We start from the raw sequence: 19,118 nt of genomic DNA, 5'->3' as shown, positions 1-19,118 counted from the left end.
TTCAACTCTGTACCTGTCAATCTGAAAAGCTCCCCCCAGAAGATGCTCAAAAATCTGCTATCTCTATCATTGATTATAGTCTTTGGTAAACCATGTAATCGGAAAACCTCTCTGAAGAATAACTCTGCAATCTGAACTGCCGTAAATTTTGTAGTGATAGGAAAGAAGTGTGCAAATTTAGTTAATCTATCAACCACAACAAATATACAATCTTTACCTTGGGATTTCGGTAAACCTGTGATGAAATCCATGGATATACTTTCCCATTTCTGAGCTGGTATAGGTAGTGGCTGTAATAAACCGGCCGGATACGTTTGTTTTGCTTTATTTTGCTGGCAGGTGGTGCATTCCTTAACATAACGTAGGACATCGTTTTTTAAGCCTTTCCAAGTGAACCTTTCTCTTACCTGACGATACGTTTTGAAGTATCCAGGATGCCTTGCTAGAGGAATATCATGCATAGATTGGATAATTTTTTCTTTTAACTTCGATCCTGGAGTTAAATAAATCCTGTCCTTGTAATAAATGACATCATTAACAACTTTATATTTATCAACCTGTATATTACCCTCTAGCAAATCACATGCAAAAGAATCCTTTGAATACTCGACCAGCAATAAAGATTTCCAATCAGCTGTTACGACAGATAATGCATTGATTTCAGGCCTTCTAGATAAAGCATCAGCAACAACATTATTTTTACCTTTTACATATTCAATCTCAAAGTCATAAGCTTGAATTTTATTGATCCACTTCTGCTGCCTATCACTTAAATCTTTTTGTCCCAAGAAATATCTCAGACTGTTATGGTCAGTTTTCACCACAAATCTACTACCAACCAAATACTGTCTAAATTTTGTCAATGCATGCATGATAGCCAACATTTCTTTATCATATATGGAATATAATTTCTCAAGTTTATTAAGTTTCCTGCTTTCATAAACTATAGGATGTTTGTTTTCCATTAAAACTGCCCCTATTCCATCACCAGAAGCATCACATTCCAATACAAAAGGCTGATTAAAATCTGGAAGAGCAAGTACCGGACAAGAACTCATTACCTCTTTAAGTTTCTCAAATACCTGTTGAGCTTCCTCAGTCCATTTGAATGCCCCCTTTTTGGTAAGATTTGTTAAAGGTGCCCCAAGCTGTGAAAAACCTTTGACAAACCACCTGTAATAACTGCATAAACCAAAGAATCCCCTTAATTCCGTAAGGTTCCCTGGTGGTGGCCACTCCAAAATGGTTCTTATCTTCTCTTGATGGACCTGTACCCCTGTTGCACTGATCATATGCCCTAAATACAAAATTTCAGTCATTCCAAATTCACATTTAGAGGCCTTTGCATACAATGACTGTGATTCCATAATTCCAAGAATTGTGTCAATATGTTTCAAATGCTCATCCCATGTTTTGCTATAAATCAATATATCATCAAAGAATACTAGCAAAAATTTCCTTAATTGTTTGTTAAAAATATGATTCATACAGGACTGAAATGTTGCCGGAGTATTTGTTAGACCAAACGGCATAACCAAGAATTCATAATGGCCATAATGACAACGAAAAGCAGTTTTATGAATATCTTGTTCTCTTAACTTAATCTGATGATACCCTGATCTCAAATCAATTTTAGAAAAATAAATGGCACCATGCAATTCATCTAACAATTCGTCAATTCAAGGAATCGGATACCTGTTTTTGATTGTTTTTTTGTTAAGAGCTCTGTAATCAATACACATTCGAAGTGTTCCATCCTTCTTTTTAACCAACACTACAGAAGATGCAAAAGGACTAGAACTAGGTCGGATGTGCCCCATATCCAAGAACTCCTTAATTGCTTTTTCTATTTCATCCCTGAATGTTTTAGGATGTCTATAAGGAGTAGTTATCACTGGTTTAGCACCTTCTTCTAATTCAATAGTATGTTCGAAACCTCTATCAGGTGGAACTCCGGGGGGAATATCATTAAAAACCGAATGATGTGAATCTGTTACTGTTAACAAATCAGCTTGATAGAATTTAGATTCAAAACCTGATACCTTGTTGGAGATTAAACATTGTGCTGACCATGCCACATCTCCATGTCTGAAAATAGCTTCCATTCGTTTCGCACTGACGATCCTGGGTCCACTGTTAGACATACCACAAAGGACTACTTTTTTATCATCAATTTTAAAAGAGAATTCCATTCTTTTAAAGCTTTGTGTATATTCATCTAATGTTTCTATCCATTGTATGCCCAGAATAACATTAGTGTCAGCTAGATCAATCACATAGAAATCATTAGTAACAGTGTAATTGGCAAGAGTAATATTCAATTTAGGAACTTTATGAGTGCTAGACAAATTAGTTCCACCTGCTACTCTAACATCAAATCCCTCATGTTTTTCTGTCTGCAAACCACGTTTTTCTACGAGTGCTGCATCTATAAAATTATGAGTAGAACCGCTATCAAGCATAACAATTACCCGCTGTCCATTCAAGACTCCTCTAACTTTGAAAATGTTATAGTGTGGAGTTTCTGTCATGGATGCTATTACTCCTCCCTGTTTAGTACTTGTTTCCGACTCAGTAGTCTGAGGTATTCGTTCTATGTTAGGATCAACATTCTCTTCATCCTCACTGTCAGACATAACCTCAATATAATGAATTTCCCCTTCCCTAAACATCTGTGTCCAGGCTGCCATGCTTCCCTACAACTGAAACATAGTTTTTTTCCTTCTGAGCTCTTCTCTTTCCTCTTTATCTAACCTTTTTTTAGGGAAATCATCTTTGTTGAAAGGTTGTTTGTCTTTTTCTGGTTTAGGAGGTGGTCCTTTGTTAAAAAATTTCCCTTTGGAAGACGGTTCTAATTCTTTGGCCCTTTTGACAGCTGTTTTTAAAGTAGGAGGGTTTAAGGATTTAACCCACCCTTTGAGGGAGTCAGACAATCCATCTATAAATATCACAATCTTGTGCCTTTCAGAAATTTCAGTGACTAATACTGCCAATTTTTCAAATTCAGAAATATACTGTTCAACGGTTCCAGTTTGCTTAAGTTGAGTTAGATCCTTAAGGTGTAATTCAGGGTCCTTAGAATCAAACCTATCAATAAGTTTTTCAGTGAACTCAACATAAGTGCCTATCAAATTATGACCTAAGGTTATTTGTCTGTGATGCCACCATTCATGTGCTACACTGTCAAGATGTAACGCAACATATTTAATTGCTTCTTCTTCCAACATAGGATTTAATTGGAAGTATGTATCTAATTTTTGCACCCAAGCCCGAGCAGTTGTCTTACCTGAACCATCAAAATAAGGAATGGACATTTTTCCAATTTTTCTTTGTAATTCGCTGTTATTTCCCTGCTGTCCTCTTGGCCTATGTTTCATTCTGACATCTAAATATTCTCTAAATGTCATTGTTGAACAGAATTCGTCACCGGAATCTAACCAATCCTGATCTATTTCTGTTTGTATTTCCCTTATTGTTGGTTCATTTTTTGGTGGCTGGTTTCTAGCAGTAAAAGTGGGCATAAATGGTCTTGCTGTTCCTGTTCTTTCTGGTTGATTATTAACTGACTGTTCATCTCTACCCCCATTGTTTCCCCCATTATTTTGATGTTGATTATTCTGCCTTCCATTATTTTGGTGCTGATTTATATTATTGGCCATAAACTGGGTCATCAAATTGGTCATTCTGTTAACGTTATCTTGCATATCTTGCTGACTTTTGATTAACGCAGCCAACAGATCCCTATTGTTATCTGGGTCTCCCATGTTGGTTTCAAAGATAATTTCTTCGTCAGTTTCTGTGTGACTATCCTCAATTTCAAATGGAATGGACGTACTTCTCTGTGCTAAAGAAGAGTTTGTAAATCTGTTTTGACGGGCCCTAGTACTTCAGAAATTATAATTCCCTTGGTGCATACTCAGCTGTGCATTAAATTTTTCTAAAAATGTGCATTAAAATTTTTGAAAATACCCTACAGGCTGGCAAGATTTAAAGCTCTGATACCACTGTAAAATTCCTTACTAGAAATTGGCAATGTATAATGTGTTTTCTAGGTTATACAGCAAAGTAATTTTAATTTAACCAGATAATCATGGTAATGCCTAGGAATATCATTAATACAACCCGTGCAATTCCATTAATACAACCCGTGCAATTCCAGATTAACCTTCATATCATTGATTAAGCAATCATCATATACATTCAATAAAATTGGATTAAGGGATTATGTATTTCCATGGTGCACCTATAAGTTCGTAGAGTATTAGTTTCAAACTTCTTGTTATGCTCCTTCGGATATGTCTGCGTATGCTCTCTGGCAATGTGAAGACTCCAGCCACGCGTTGAACACTGTAAGACCTCCCGTGAGAGGTATCTGTTTCCGCTATGACCCCCGTAACCACTGTGGTTGTGATGCTTACTTTGCGTCGGGTTTACTTTCGCCACGACATAAGTTGTAAATTGTGCGTTTGCCAAACATTCTTGTTTCGGCACTGAGTCTGCATATTGCGATGGCAACACCCTCGACCCAGCATAAATATGTATCGTGCAATGAACAACCCCGATACAACACAAGTTAAATATCGCTCAATGGACAAGCCCGACACAGCATGGGTTGTAGTCTGAGACTCACGCCGCGGTAGCACTTTCCAGTCTGTACCAACTCGCAGCCTCCACCGATATTTACAGAATATCAGCACTCAAACACCTGCGTGGACACCATGTTCGTGATTTGTAAGAACCCAAAGGAGAATGTAACCTGTGTTTCGTAGCAGCCAAGATTTCCCTCCGATGCTGACGCTAAAATATTTCTCCTTGACTCACCATTTTAATTCCAATAGGCCAGAAATGGCTGGCAAAAGGAATAGTTCACAAGCGTTGATATCAAGTAGATATCCAACCTTTACTTCCAGATCTTTTATTTATCAAATCTCTACCTTTCCTCATGTGCCAATCCGCATTTTAAAGAATGGAGACGGGTAAAATTCCCATAGAAACCAACTCTCGTAGAGTGGATAATTAAATAATAGTTTAACAAAGTATTTAGGCAACTATTATTTAATCTTTATTGAGAAAATTAAAGAACTCTTATTATGATATATTAGTCAGTATTAGTACTAATATAAAATAAGGAAAGTTCACTTTATTTATAAATAATACCAAATAGGTTTAATTTGATGGGGACATTACAAAGCAAAAGGATTGGGGTTATGCCCACTTTCTGGCTCGAATTGGAATAGGAGCTTAAGGATTGGGGTTAGGCCCACTTTTTGGCTCGAATTGGAATAGGAGCAGAAAGATTGGGGTTAGGCCCACTTTCTGACTCAAAATGGATTAGGAGCAGAAGGATTGGGGTTAGGCCCACTCTCTGGCTCAAATTGGCATAGGAGCAAAATGATTGGGGTTAGGCCCACTTTCTGGTTCGAAATGGATTAGGAGCAGAAGGATTGGGATTAGGCCTACTTCTGTCTTGAAATGTATTAGGAGCAGAATCCATGGAATAGAACAAAATATCTGAAGCATTAAAAGCACATTTAGGAGCAGACCTAAATCAGAATTATAAGAAAATCTAAAGAATGATATGAACATTTATCAAAGAGATCAGAACACAAATGCAAATCTGCAAACAATAATAATAAAGCAGGCATCAAAGGAAAAGAAGAGGAAACATTAAATCAATAATCAGAGAATCAGACCTGATGGAATAGAAGGGACACACACACACACACACACAGGCACACACACATCTGAGTATAGGCAGCAGATCAGATTGATATAAACAGCAGACTTGTGCATTTAAAGAGGGAAACAACATCAAATTGAATCTGTCCAAATTACCACAGCAGACTAAAAATACATAACGTGCAATAATTCTACAAGTATATTGGGCAAGATTTAGTGTCCTCCCAAAAGGGGACATTAAATGCCTCTATGTAGTGTTTTTGTTGTTGTTCACATGTGGGATTAAAATGTTTGTGTAGTATTCTCTTTTTCTTCCAAGTTGCTTTGACCACAACGCCACTTTTACTTTCTCTCACATATTTCTTGATTTCAACATTCCCATTTGGACATTCATGCAAATTAATTCCCCATCTACTCAGCCACTTAATATTTTGCTTCATCCAAGTATTTTTTCTTCTAATTATCTTTTCCTCTGTCACAATTTTGGGCCAACAGTGATCTTCCATTTTCTCTGTTCTCTTCAAATAGCCTATCAACCTAATCATTGCAGCAGCCTCAACCGGGAAGGCTCCAACTTCCGCTAAGATGATTTCTCAGGGAACTGTGGTTTTAATTTTGAAGTTGCTTGTAATAAGGTATCTTTGTAATCTTTCTATTTGCCTCCATCTTGATTTTGAGGTGCTGCTGCCCCAAAGCTCACATCCTTAGAGAACCACCGGAATGACAAGTAATTCAAATAACGTTTTTCTAGTTTTACAATCCTATAGCTCGGCTTATCTGCATCTATTTTGAAAAATGTATAATGCTTTCCATCCCCCTTGCATCCACTTTTCCCTACAAGCTTCCCAACTAAGGTTGCTATGATCGTCTAGGCCTAAGTATTTGTTATTATTCACCACTTGTAATGGGCTGCCCTCAAACTCAAACTTTACTTGCTTCTTTTTTCTTCTCAAAGTAAAAATCATCTTTGGTTTTTTCAATGTTCACTTGCATTCCCACCTCATGACAAAAGGATTCTAGAGCTCTTAGATGATCTTGAAGACCCTCAGCCATTTTAGCTGGAAGAGCAAGTTCGTCAGCATATAACATTAACTTTATTATATAAGTAGCCAAAATCACACCCTCACCACATAATTTTGCTATCCAATCCTCCAATTTGTCTATGTAGAGCCCAAAAAATGTGGGGGATAGTGGACACTCTTGTTTGACTCCAATGTCACTCCCAAAACTTTTTGAAAGCGCATCCTTAGTTCTGATTTTGGCTTGAACCTGCTCATATAACCTGTGGAAGCAATACAAATGCTAGAAGGACTATTGGGCTAGGCTACATGTTTTAAAATTAGTTACCATGATAGTAGTAAAAGTAAGAGCTACAAAATGGAAATGTCTTAAACAGTAATAATAGAATGTGATTAGAATAACGGAAGCAAACAATAATCAGGGGTTTGGCCATGAGGCTTCAAGCTATAGGAAACAAATTCTAGAAGATGCTCTAGCTATAACAAGAATCCAATTGTGAACAAAGTTGTAGAAAATAGAAAATGAGAGTTGTAAGAAAATATGAAAGTGCAAAAGATGAGAGTGGTTGTGATTGTTAGAGATGATTTCAAAAGGGAAGAAGAGAATCATTAATAGAGTAAACATCTGACATAATTAGGTGCCACGTAATAGAGTTGTTTAGAAAAGCAGAAACATGGGTGGAATTGGATTTGAAAATGATTTTTTATGGTTTGAATTTTGTGGATAATATTGCAAATGTGGAGGCATCACTATAAATGTGGTGGTGCCCTAGTTGACATGAGCCCATAGAAGTTTGGGAAGATCAACATAAATAAAAATGGGATTGCTTGGCATTTCTATTACTACGAAAAAGGTTTAGGAAACAAGCTAAGGGGATACCTAAACATGCTACAGTTGTGAGCACTTATTGAGCACAATATTTAGAGTAGAAATTGCAAAGTTGGTCATTTCTGACTACACAATCTAATCAACACATGCATGGTCGTCATTTACAAAAGTAAGGTTGTACTTGGTGATTCACTCAAATTTGGGATCATATTCCTCCAACTAAAGAGGCTAATTCTTCATTTGTGATCAAAGTTCTCTTGGGGTAGAGGCACAAGTTGTAAAACACAAATACAAGGTCCTTCAACATTGACATTGACAATTTGTTGTGCTTTTTGGACTGAATGTGCTCAAACATACTCCAATTTCACTCACAACCCAAGGCACTTTGTGGTTGGCCCAAAACATGGATGACAATTGTTTGAAGGTTTGAAGGTTAGGGACCTTAGTGCCAAAATTGCCCCATCATGAATTTATGAGGACAAAACTAAAATGTTTAAATTTTTCAAATATATAAAAAAGAAGGAAAATCTTTAAAATTTAAATCAATTTTTCAAATTTCAATAAATGAAAATTTTACCTGCGGTAGGAGTTGTTCTTGTTGAGATGCATAAATTTTGAGAAAAGAGATCTTCTAGAGCTTGTTTGTAGACTCAGTCTTAAAGATGATCTCTGACCTTATTTGTAGACTTAGCTTCATAGTCTATACAATGGTGTAGAGGCCTTCCATAGCTTCCTCATCAGCCTTGAATCTATAAAGGAATTGGAAGGCTGGGTTGAGGAAGTATGCACAAGCAGGAAGTGGCGTCTAAGGTGACTTATCTAGCATTGGTCAATGATATCCAAAATGGGCACACATTTGGTCTCAACACTACCATAATATTGTCTAGTATTCTCCTTTGCTTGGTTCACTCCCTCATAGATGCATCTCATTGTTGACTTTCCTCCATCAACAATATGGAGGGAAACCAATGGCTTAGTTAGCTATATAAAGAGTTAAAATTCAAAATTTAAAAAAAGTAACCATTATATGGTAAACGAGGAGTGAAGAAATCTATACACACTAGAAAATCAAAATGAAGAAAAAACTTCAAAACTTTACATCTACAATCTCCTTTGTAGTAGTCCGAAAATGGGCCTCATCAAATCAATCCATCACATCAATCTGAGTAGTTATCTTTGCATAGGAAGACTCTTCACTTCTTACTAACAAATGTTCACTTCAAAGAAGCTTTTGCTTCTGCAAGCTAATGAACAAGGTTGCAAATTGAGTTACACAAAGTTGGACCAACTCCCTTTTTGTGTGAACTCTCTCATTAAAGAGAGTGCTAAGGCATGCTTATAATGTATATGTAGATTTTTCATCCCCGTTACAGAATTTTCTTAATACAATCTTGTTTGCTAATGCCCTCTAACATTAGAGCAATACAATGTTTTGATCAAGGAGTCCAAAAATTGTGGGGTGTGTTGGTGCTCCAAATTGTTCCTTACGATTCTAAAGGATGCATGTTGAAAGATTAATGATTAGGTGTGGTTTATTGTCAAATCATAAGTAATCTGGGCAAATTGATAGAATAGTAGTAGGTATGATCCCCTCTACACTTCAAGCTCTGCAAGGCTTGGGAGTGTGCTTCGTTTCAATTTTTTAAGAAATTATTGAAATGAAATATGCAACAATCAAAAACTAAACATTAATGATAGAATAATTCCAATTTATTTGTCACTATCTTCCTTCTATGCTAGTCTTTGTGATTTTACTGCTAAAAATCCTTTCAACAAATTTTAACTTACAACCTACAGGTGTATTTGTTAAATAATTTTAGAATGATGCTTCTATATTGATTCTCTATACCCGTAAGTTCAATATGTGGGTTAATAAACTGTAAATTACAGTTTGCTAAAAAAATTTAGTTACTTCTTAAGACTGTGTTCATCCAGTGGCATACTCAAATTCTAGAGTCAGTGCAAAATGAAAATGTAAATCCTTATAGCCTAGTTGTCTTGATATGAAAAGAGCTTATGACCTCAAAATCAGAGAATTAATGCTTTCTATATAGATTCTTTCGCAATTTATTATTGGTCCACAACATGCCATATATATTTTTAAAAGGTTTTGACATTGGCTGCAACAGAAGACTAATTAATCACAATACCAGAACAACAAATGTAAACTCAAAGATGTGTCAAATTTGCTGGAAATATCATGCCAATAATGGAGAACCACATATAAAACAAACTCTCATGTATCGACTTCCAAAAAGAATTTACAACTTTCAGTGAACAAGCTCTAGAACAAAATGTGCTATGTTGATACTCCAGAATATGTTCTTCACAGAACAACACTGACTTAAGACGACAAAAGATGAAAATTTACAAGAGAGACAATCTCCTTAAGTAATAAGAGGGCAATGCTCATCTCAGTAGGATAATTAACACTTACACAACTTCACTACATTTTATCAATAAGGATATCTTCTTGTTACAAAATTTGTTGCAACAAAGTGCCCAGAAACTGTTACAAACAAAAAAGATGCTTCAATCCACTCTTCACAGAGAAAACTTTAAAATAGAGGCAAACTTCTTATTTAAACATTACTTTGTTTGGATGCCATTTGCTTTGTTAGGCATCCTTGAAAAGATTAGCCAAAGCCTTTCTCTTTTCATTGGATTTCATATGCCTGATGGCCTTTGAGATTTGATAGTTGCAAGCGTGTAATTTGATTTGTGGGAGCTCCCTCTGAATCAAGGGGAAGTTTAAGAAAAGACAACATTGATTTTATTTTCATAGCCTAGCTTACAACTTTATACAAACTCTGCATAAATGGTGCCCTGTCTCAATTGCTTGATAATCATTTGCTTTCCCCTTTAGAAATTCAAAAGACTACAATGCTGGGTAACCAATTTGAATTCTATTGTCAACCAACAGCCAAACTTCAAGATCTATGCTTCAGTAGATCTGTTGTTGAAATGCACACCATTTTGATCTCCTGATATACCACAATCGATCAAATTATGACAGCCTTCAAATATTTCTTCAACCATATTAAATTAGTTCACTAAAACTCAACTGCAATCAATGGTCAATTTGCATTTGATCCCAAGATCAATGGTTTTGTAGATTTGCGGATCACAAAGATGCCTGATGGTTGGAGACTTTGAGTTACCAATATACTACAATTAACAAGATCGTAATACATTGTTGTAGAAAACCATGGCCCACATTAACTTCAAAATATCTATCAAGCTTGCAAATAGATATAATGGACCTGCCACTTGCATTGCCACTAGACTCTATATGGCATAATCTCTTTGGTTCCTTTAGAATTTAGCCTCTCTGGAAGTCCCATTTAGTTGTCTTTTGGCCTGTAAGAACTAATCATGAAATGCTAGATTTTCATCCAATGACCTTCATACTTGCCATTTTAACGTTCTACATTACATCATTAAACGATCAACACAGTAGATCTGTAGATTGCAAAGGTGTTGGATAGCTTATTCAACCAATCCACTAGGATTGATAGGATTTAGCCATGTATCTTTGCAAAAATCATTGATCACCCTTTTCAATGCATTCTAATTTCCAACTCCATTGGATTGACAGTCCTGAATAACTTGCCCTGAACATCAATAGTTGAGAAAAAATCACCTCCACAACCCGAATTTGTTTGAATGCCTGAGATGAAAATACTTGGGGAGCCAATCAAAACATGCTACACCTCCTTATGTTGATATTTTGCTATATTACCTTTGATTTATCAAGGTTTTCTCTCAATCAATGGTCCGAAATTTTAGAATTTGAAACAATGGATGTGGTGAATTGATAGACTGCTAGAAGTGCATGCATTATGATCCATCTATCCACCTTAGTCAACTGAATTGCAAGGTACAGCCTCACTGCAACCAATTGATTCCACAACTAATTTCGAACTTTGCTCGATACTTACCAACCTCACTTTAATTGATGGTTTATACTAACACGCCTTTAAGATCAACAACTTTGATAGATTGCCAAAATACTAAGTAATTTGATCTATTGATAGATCAAATTTGATCTAAAGATGTCAAAAGTACACCTCATTATTTTTGGCCTTTCCACCTTAATCTATTAAACACTCGCCTTAATCTATTAAACACTTATTGCAATCAATGACCAAGGTGCTCTTGGATGAAGGATCAACTGCTTTGACAGATCTTTGGATTGCCAAGGTGTGGGGTAGTTCGATTCCCTAATCTAGAGAAGTTAAATTATGCCACATCCTTACGGCAGCATTTTTAAAGTTTCCAATGTACAAAACAGAAAATTTTGATAAAAAAATATTAATGTAAAAAAGCAGTGATCAAAAAATGAAGATTTTCAACTTGGGTTGATCTGATTCTTGAAGTTCGAATTTGGAAATGTCTAGTGCAAATCTAAGGCCTTATGTCAGGTCTGCCCTGGCACAAAACCACTATCAATCCAACAACCTATCAGATCATTGCACAAGAATGTTTGGCTCCTTTGAAGATAAAAATGAGATCCAAGCAAAGTGAAAACAGTTTGAAAGCAAATGAACAAGTGAAAATGGGTGAAAGGGAATATGACATGTGTTTGAATGTTGTAGGAGCTTGTTAGGTTTACATTTGATGTGTTTTTTTGTTTTAATTTGAAGTAAAAAATAATTGAAGTGTTTTCAAAGTGTGATGCCAGCCCTATGGACTCATTAAGCTCCACATCAGGACTTGAGAATCTCAGCAAATACCCTGCAAGGCTAGGAATCAGACTTGGCAGGTCTGTATGTTGCCACATACTTGCTGGGGGTGCCTCATGGACGTGTGAGTCCAAGTGAGAACCTGGCAAGTTCCAATACAATGCTTTGGATAATCAAATTATATTATTAGGTGTCTTTATACATTAGAAAGAATTATTGTTGGAAAAATGACATGTTGCTTTTAATAGCTAGAGTGGCGAAGAAGCATGGGTTTTAAAGTCAACTATTAGAAAGAATTGCCTTTCCTCCACCTTTTCCTCATTAGTGATTGTTTCTGAAAAAAATCCTTCGTAAATGTTTATTCTCTCTTCTTATTCTAAGCAATTCAGTTTGTTTTTCATGGGAAAAGCAATATTTTCAGAACTTAAGCTTCTCGGGGTTTCATTGACCTTACTATATACTGTTGTTTACAAGATTATGTTTTCTATTTTAGGCCCGACTTAAGGAAATCCATGCAGATCTTCTGCATCATCATTTGCAACGGCTACAAGAGTCAGATGGCAATGACCAGCAAGCTAAAGAAGAGAGTGATGCAGAACTTGAAATTGAGTACAGTGAGAGAGCAATAGAAGGTAGGATTTGAGATGTTGATTAGAATATGCTTCTTTCATGATAATTTGCAACAGTTCCTGTTTAGCGATGATGTAATTGTATCTTTACTATTTTTTTTTCCATGTCATAGCAACTTTGTTTTTCTTTTGAAACTTTCCCTATATGATAATTGCTTAGGGTGATGATTCGAGTACACGGTATATCAGTTAATATAAGTGTATTTATTTATTCAATCAAAAAACAGAAACTAAAAGTCTGGTTGAAATAATATAGATTATGGACCTGACTGCCCTGAAGTCATCCCAGTGGAGGAAGCAGCCAAGGAGCTTGATGAAGAGCCTGGATCATTTTCACCAGAGCTGCTTCATGTTTATGAAGGAGAAGAAGGCTTAGATCCGGAAGCTGACAAGGCAGAACTGGTAAGGCCTGCTTAGTTAATTATATTTATTTTCTTCATAATTGTATCTCTTTATAGTGATTTATGTTTAAATGTCAAGCTAAATGCACTTCTTTCATGTCTGGAAATATCTTTATTAAATACTAAAACATAAAGATATTACTTGTCTGTTGGTTGTATCCTTTGCATTTACTATAAACTGAATGGCGCAATGTGTGTCACCATGCTGTTAATGACCAATCAAGTGATCTATGGGAAGTAGTTGAATCGTGCATTCGTTTGGTTTGGAACCTCGTATTTTTCTGAAACAGCAACTTGTTTTAAATGCCTACTCTACTCTTGAGGGAATTAGATCTATTATCGTATCCTACATTCATTATAACATTTTTGCACATCTTTTATTTTTATTTTATTTAAAATTTAGAATCTGTCCTGCTTCTCTCACCAATAAAAGTTATTATCTATGTTACCGAGTTCTCTCGACCCTATTCGGGTCCGGTATGGCCTGGGGTTTGCCCAAGGTTTGACCCAGGCACCCCAGGTACATTGTGGGTGCTTCTGTGTCACAGTGTACCCAGGCTGCCTGGGGCAGACTCTGGGTGAACCCACTTGAATGATCATGCATCATTAGTTATTTTAGTGCATCGATCTAAGATATCATTATCTATCCATGTCCTGTTAATATTCACTGAACTGTCCTCCATTATTTCATATGAGTAGTTGTGATTCTGGTCATATTTGAAGGTGAAATATTCTTTTTGTTTCTTTCTGTATTACTTCCTGTGAAGAGTAACCCATCTAATCTTTGCAGGAGGTTTCCTTATTCAAATCTACATTTATTTGAAAATGTGCAGAGCACTGCTTTTCAAGTGACTAGTGATTTATTTTTCTGGTCTTATCTTTAGTCTGCATACCATGAATTAATGCCAATATGCTTCATTTCAAACTGAAAAAAGAAATGTAATATGCTTTTGCATCCTTCTAATTTTTTTTTCCTTTCCTCATAAATTGATTGAGGGAGCATGACCAGTCAGAAAGAGAGTCAAGAGACCATAGTGGATAAAGCCTTTCTATGCTGAGAGTGTTGATTAAGAGATCAATAGAATGTTGTATGTCAAAATTATATTGACATTGTTCATATTGCATTTATGTCATAATAAACTATGAAAATTCAAGCCTGCAGATCATTTAAGTTATATTGAGTATTACTGTTTCTATAAATATACACATATGCATATGTATATTATATATACATATACATGTGTATATAAATGAACCTGTACCCATCCCTGTACCAGGACTGTGAACTTAGGTTATTATTTCACATGTTAAAGTGACTTAAACTCTTCAAAATTGACAAATCCCATTTAAAAAGAAACTTCGCTGTAAACTTCCGAGTAACACACAAAGTTATGCCCAGTGAAGCTCGGAAATGTATTAGTGTCAGAATCAGACAGTGGTGTTTGTAGTTTCTTCATAGCAGAGCTAGTGAATTATTTTTGTTATTTCTATGCGAAACCTGAGTTGCTAATGACGCTTGGAATAAATTTGACAGGAAAGAAGACGGGCTGCTGTATTGGAAGAGCAGCAGCGCAGGTTGCAGGAGGCTGCTACAGGACCCAGTGTAATTGATGACATTGAACTGACAAACCAAGAAAGAACACTTGCTATGAAAGCAATGGGAGCCTTGGAAGATGGAGATGCTATTTTGGGTTCTGGTTCTGAAGTGAATCTTGAATCACAGGTTTATTGAGATTTCTTTTTGTAATTTATTTATTTAAGGTCTCTTTTTGTATCAATATTGACAGGAGTAATATTTATTTTATATTGTCAAAAACATATTCAGGTTATTTCTTATTTTGTGATGCTTGTATTTATCTACTTAAGTACTGATAGCTTTGATGTGTAGGTTTATTGGTGGCATGATAAATATCGTCCTCGCAAGCCCAAGTACTTTAACCGAGTGCACACTGGATATGAATGGAACAAATATAATCAAACACATTATGACCATGATAATCCTCCTCCAAAGATTGTACAGGGTTATAAGTTCAACATATTTTATCCAGATCTTGTTGATAAAACAAGGGCTCCCACATATACAATTGAGAAGGATGGGAGCAATGGTGAAACTTGCCTGATAAGATTTCATGCTGGACCTCCATATGAAGACATTGTAAGCTCTTACAAGGCATCTCATACATGACATTTCCTGGATCAGTATATTTCTAGGATTTTCTTGTTCTGCTGGCTTTAATGCATAGATATTTTGTTTAACATTTCTTCTGATTGTTACAGGCTTTCCGCATTGTAAATAAGGAATGGGAATATTCACATAAGAAAGGATTCAAGTGTACCTTTGAACGAGGGATTCTGCATGTCTATTTCAATTTCAAACGGTACAGATATCGCCGATAGAAATTGATTACACGAGTTATTAACTAGTTTTTGCTAGCAAATGCCAGATAACTTCCTTTTAGAAAGAGCTTCAAACATGAACCAGAGATGAAATGGAAAGCAAGAAGTATCAATCCAATAAGTTGTAGCATATTCTCTTGTAATGTATATTGTGATTGAGGTCAATTAATTGTGCTTGATGATGATTAACTGCATCTTGTGATGCGTTGTTTAAATTTTGTGGTCCTCTTTATTCGTGAATCGGATTGGTATAACAAGAGAAGGGAAAAAAAATTCTACTCATGAACATTGTGTGCTGACTTATATTAGGTCGTGTAATTTGGAAACCTATCAAGTCTTGTCAAAGATCTCGTTGAGACATGCAAGCTAGCAATTGTTTACATTACCAATTGTTTTGCAAACGTGTAAACTTGCCTTTACTGGGTCAAAGTCAACTTGTGGAAAAGTCTTTGGTAAATGGTTAAGTTGTGGTTCACCATCCACTAAGGACTATGTAGAGAAACTAAGGATTTCATCATTTCAGATGTTAATATTTAATAAAATCTGTGACGATTATCAGGTACCTTTTTGGATGTAAGGTATCTTTTTGGGTGGCATATGAAATTAGAGGAAGTAAATCACACATTTCATGTTATAGGAGGTTAAACAAATGCAGCCCATCTTTTAATAGACAGGAATCTATGAAAACTAGGTGGAAAAACAATGTGGTTATTTTTTTTTTGATCAATAAAGGGCAAGAGCCCTAAAATGTATTAATATGTTATTGAATCATGTACTATATACTTATTATTGGATACAGGGTCAAATTTTTATCCCTCTTAATATGCAGAAAAGAAAACCATGATGATGAGATATTTAGGCGATTTTCGCTTGGTTTCCTCATTTTAAATGTAAATGTTAATTGGGCAGGGGTAAATGTATGTAAAGGATGAGTCCATACCACTCCATAAATCTTCGACCACCAATAACTAAAATTAAACAAGAACAATATTTTTTCATTACTAGATGTTTCTTTTTGCTTAATCTACGGTTACAGACCCTCAAGCCCCAGAAAGGTTGAGCAAAAATCCAGCTTCTGATACATGTGATCTCGTCAGAATCTGCAATTAATAAAGATCTATTGTTATGGCAAGACTCAAAAATCATCTGGAACAATCAGTTTTTGTCTTCATCTTCATTTCAATGTTTAATGGAGTAACGAATTGTGGGCTAGAATAGGCTAATAGCATAGGGGCAGATAATGAGGTTTTATTTAAGCCTCCATGGGTATCGCATGCTAATTATCATGAACTAGTTCCAAGATAATCTGACCATACCCATACAATGCTCTGTCTCTTCTGTGTGTAAAACAGTGCACGAGAGCAGCAGAGCCAAGTCAAAGTGCAATACATTCTTATTCTATTCCAGTGACTATAAATATAGAAGAGGTAAAGAATATCATCCATGCATGAGCCTTGCATGCATGAGGCAGTGATAATTCCATAGCGTATTTTTCCTCATTTAGATATTGGTGCCAGAATATTATCATCTTCTGAGAATTTCTTGTAAGCTTTCATAACTTCAATATGCAAAAGACAATCTGCTAGATTATTTGGAAAAATCGGCGAGTTTTGAGAATGTTTATTATGTTGAATTCACATCATACTGTTCTATGGCATTTGCATATTTCTTATAGAAGAATAACAAAAACTCTATACCTGATCACTTAGTCAATTATGATGGTCTCAACTAGACCACACAATCTCTTCATCATTAGACTCGATGAAATTCACGATTGAATACAAGAACGCATATAGAGAGGGTAGTTACAATGGTAACCATACTCATGGAGTTGAGCCATTTTGATAGTTCCTTACCATGGTGTCATATCTTTTTTTTTTATTGGAAGAAGGTTTTAAAAAAACTACAAAGTATTACAAGTTATATGTTGGTTCAGCACAGCATAGTGGCACATCTTGGTGAATATGATGTTGCATTTGTATTGGGTAACCATGTTGTTACTGATTTGGAGAAAATAAAAAAAATGACTAGTGTGTTGATGTTGGCCAAACCATGAAGTTTATATCATGCAGTGTCATCTTGAGTGGTTCCGAGGTCTTTTATTATCTTATTTATCAAGCACTTAGTAGTAATCATGTCATCAACATCCTATTTATGTTCAAAACTAGCCTACAAAATATTATCAAACAGAAAAAGTAAGATTAAAAAAAAAGCTGCAAATATGTTTACATACATGAATTTGGAACAAGTGTCACATGGCTCTTAAATGCAGCCACACGTAATATGATTTGTTTACACTATTAAAGTTTTAAGTGATGCACGTGGGATAAGTCCACACAATGTAATGCTAACTAAATAACTAAACCATGGTTAGTACAGGATGCAAGGGCTCTAACATGTCATCTCCCTTTGGAATGCCTTAAAATTTGTTGGTAAACTAATTTCTGTTGTACATGATCAATAATTTGGGATATTGGAGCATCTTAAGATTATGACATAAATACAATAATATTTGTTATGTAGCAATTCATTTAGCAGGATTAAGGAAAGAACATGAAATATGTTACCACATACACATGAGATAGATTTTATGGGGGAAATATTTTTGGTGGAAAATCTATCGACATTTTTTTTTACAATTGTATTAAGGAAGAAAGTTTTGAACATAATAAGGCCCCTTTATATCTTTAATTTGCAAATTATGATATATGATCTCCACATAATATCATAATGTCTTTAGGCAAATATGTACCATCATCATTAATTAGTCTATTTCACTTGCACTAAGAAAAAATAATCTGGAGACTTACTCAAAATCCCAACCATCTGAACTCTTATAGCCACTCATGGAATCCTAACCATGACATGGCTTTATTACAATGTTAACATGTCATACATAATACCAAACATGACCTCTCACGGTGATTAATCACCAAATATGATTATATATTGTCATGTAGATATAGTCAAAGGTTGTTGATCAAAACACTTCAAGTGTGAACATGTCTTAATGTATCACAGCCAAAGCTTAAATATGACTTGTAGTGAGAGAGACAACTTGATTACTTTTAATTACTTGTGGTAGCCCTGAGCATCCTCTCAAAAATCTATAGGCCTTCAACTATCGTTGTATGCACTCCAACAATGTTGCATGTACATTTGCACTATTCTACATGTTCCAACAACCACTTAGACTAAGATGGGGATGTAAACTCTTCTCCAGATGTCTTTTTTGTTACCATCACAATGTTCGGGCTACAATAAGCCTCCATATCATACCATTTCTAACTCTCATCACATAATTTTTTTTATCTACAAGATCTTAAATGATCGAACATTTTTTTCATTAAGAAAGTCTTTGTAGGTGAAGAACACACCAAAGTTCCAATATCTTCCCATTTTATATTTATCACAAAAGTATGATTTGTATAAGGAAGATAATGTATACATGGGAAAATGATAAGCCCATTGCATCTTTG

The 19,118-nt window shown here is 35.4% G+C and overlaps 1 protein-coding gene across 1 annotated transcript in view; it reads left to right on the top strand.

The window, feature by feature from the left end:
• LOC131074656 (splicing factor Cactin) overlaps positions 1-16,201 on the top strand; it is a 121,787-nt gene extending 105,586 nt beyond the window's left edge. The window contains exons 9-13 of the mRNA XM_058011318.2: positions 12,706-12,844; positions 13,098-13,243; positions 14,777-14,965; positions 15,131-15,397; positions 15,520-16,201. Of these exons, the coding sequence (XP_057867301.2) occupies positions 12,706-12,844; positions 13,098-13,243; positions 14,777-14,965; positions 15,131-15,397; positions 15,520-15,639 (861 nt within the window). The 3' untranslated portion in view covers positions 15,640-16,201. The remainder of the gene's footprint in view (positions 1-12,705; positions 12,845-13,097; positions 13,244-14,776; positions 14,966-15,130; positions 15,398-15,519) is intronic.
• Positions 16,202-19,118: the final 2,917 nt, after the last annotated feature.

This window comes from Cryptomeria japonica, chromosome 4 (genome assembly GCF_030272615.1).
Source record: "Cryptomeria japonica chromosome 4, Sugi_1.0, whole genome shotgun sequence".
Classification (NCBI taxonomy): Eukaryota; Viridiplantae; Streptophyta; class Pinopsida; order Cupressales; family Cupressaceae; genus Cryptomeria; species Cryptomeria japonica.
The sequence above is the reverse complement of the archived record's forward strand: the minus strand, read 5'-3'. Positions and strand labels throughout refer to the sequence as shown.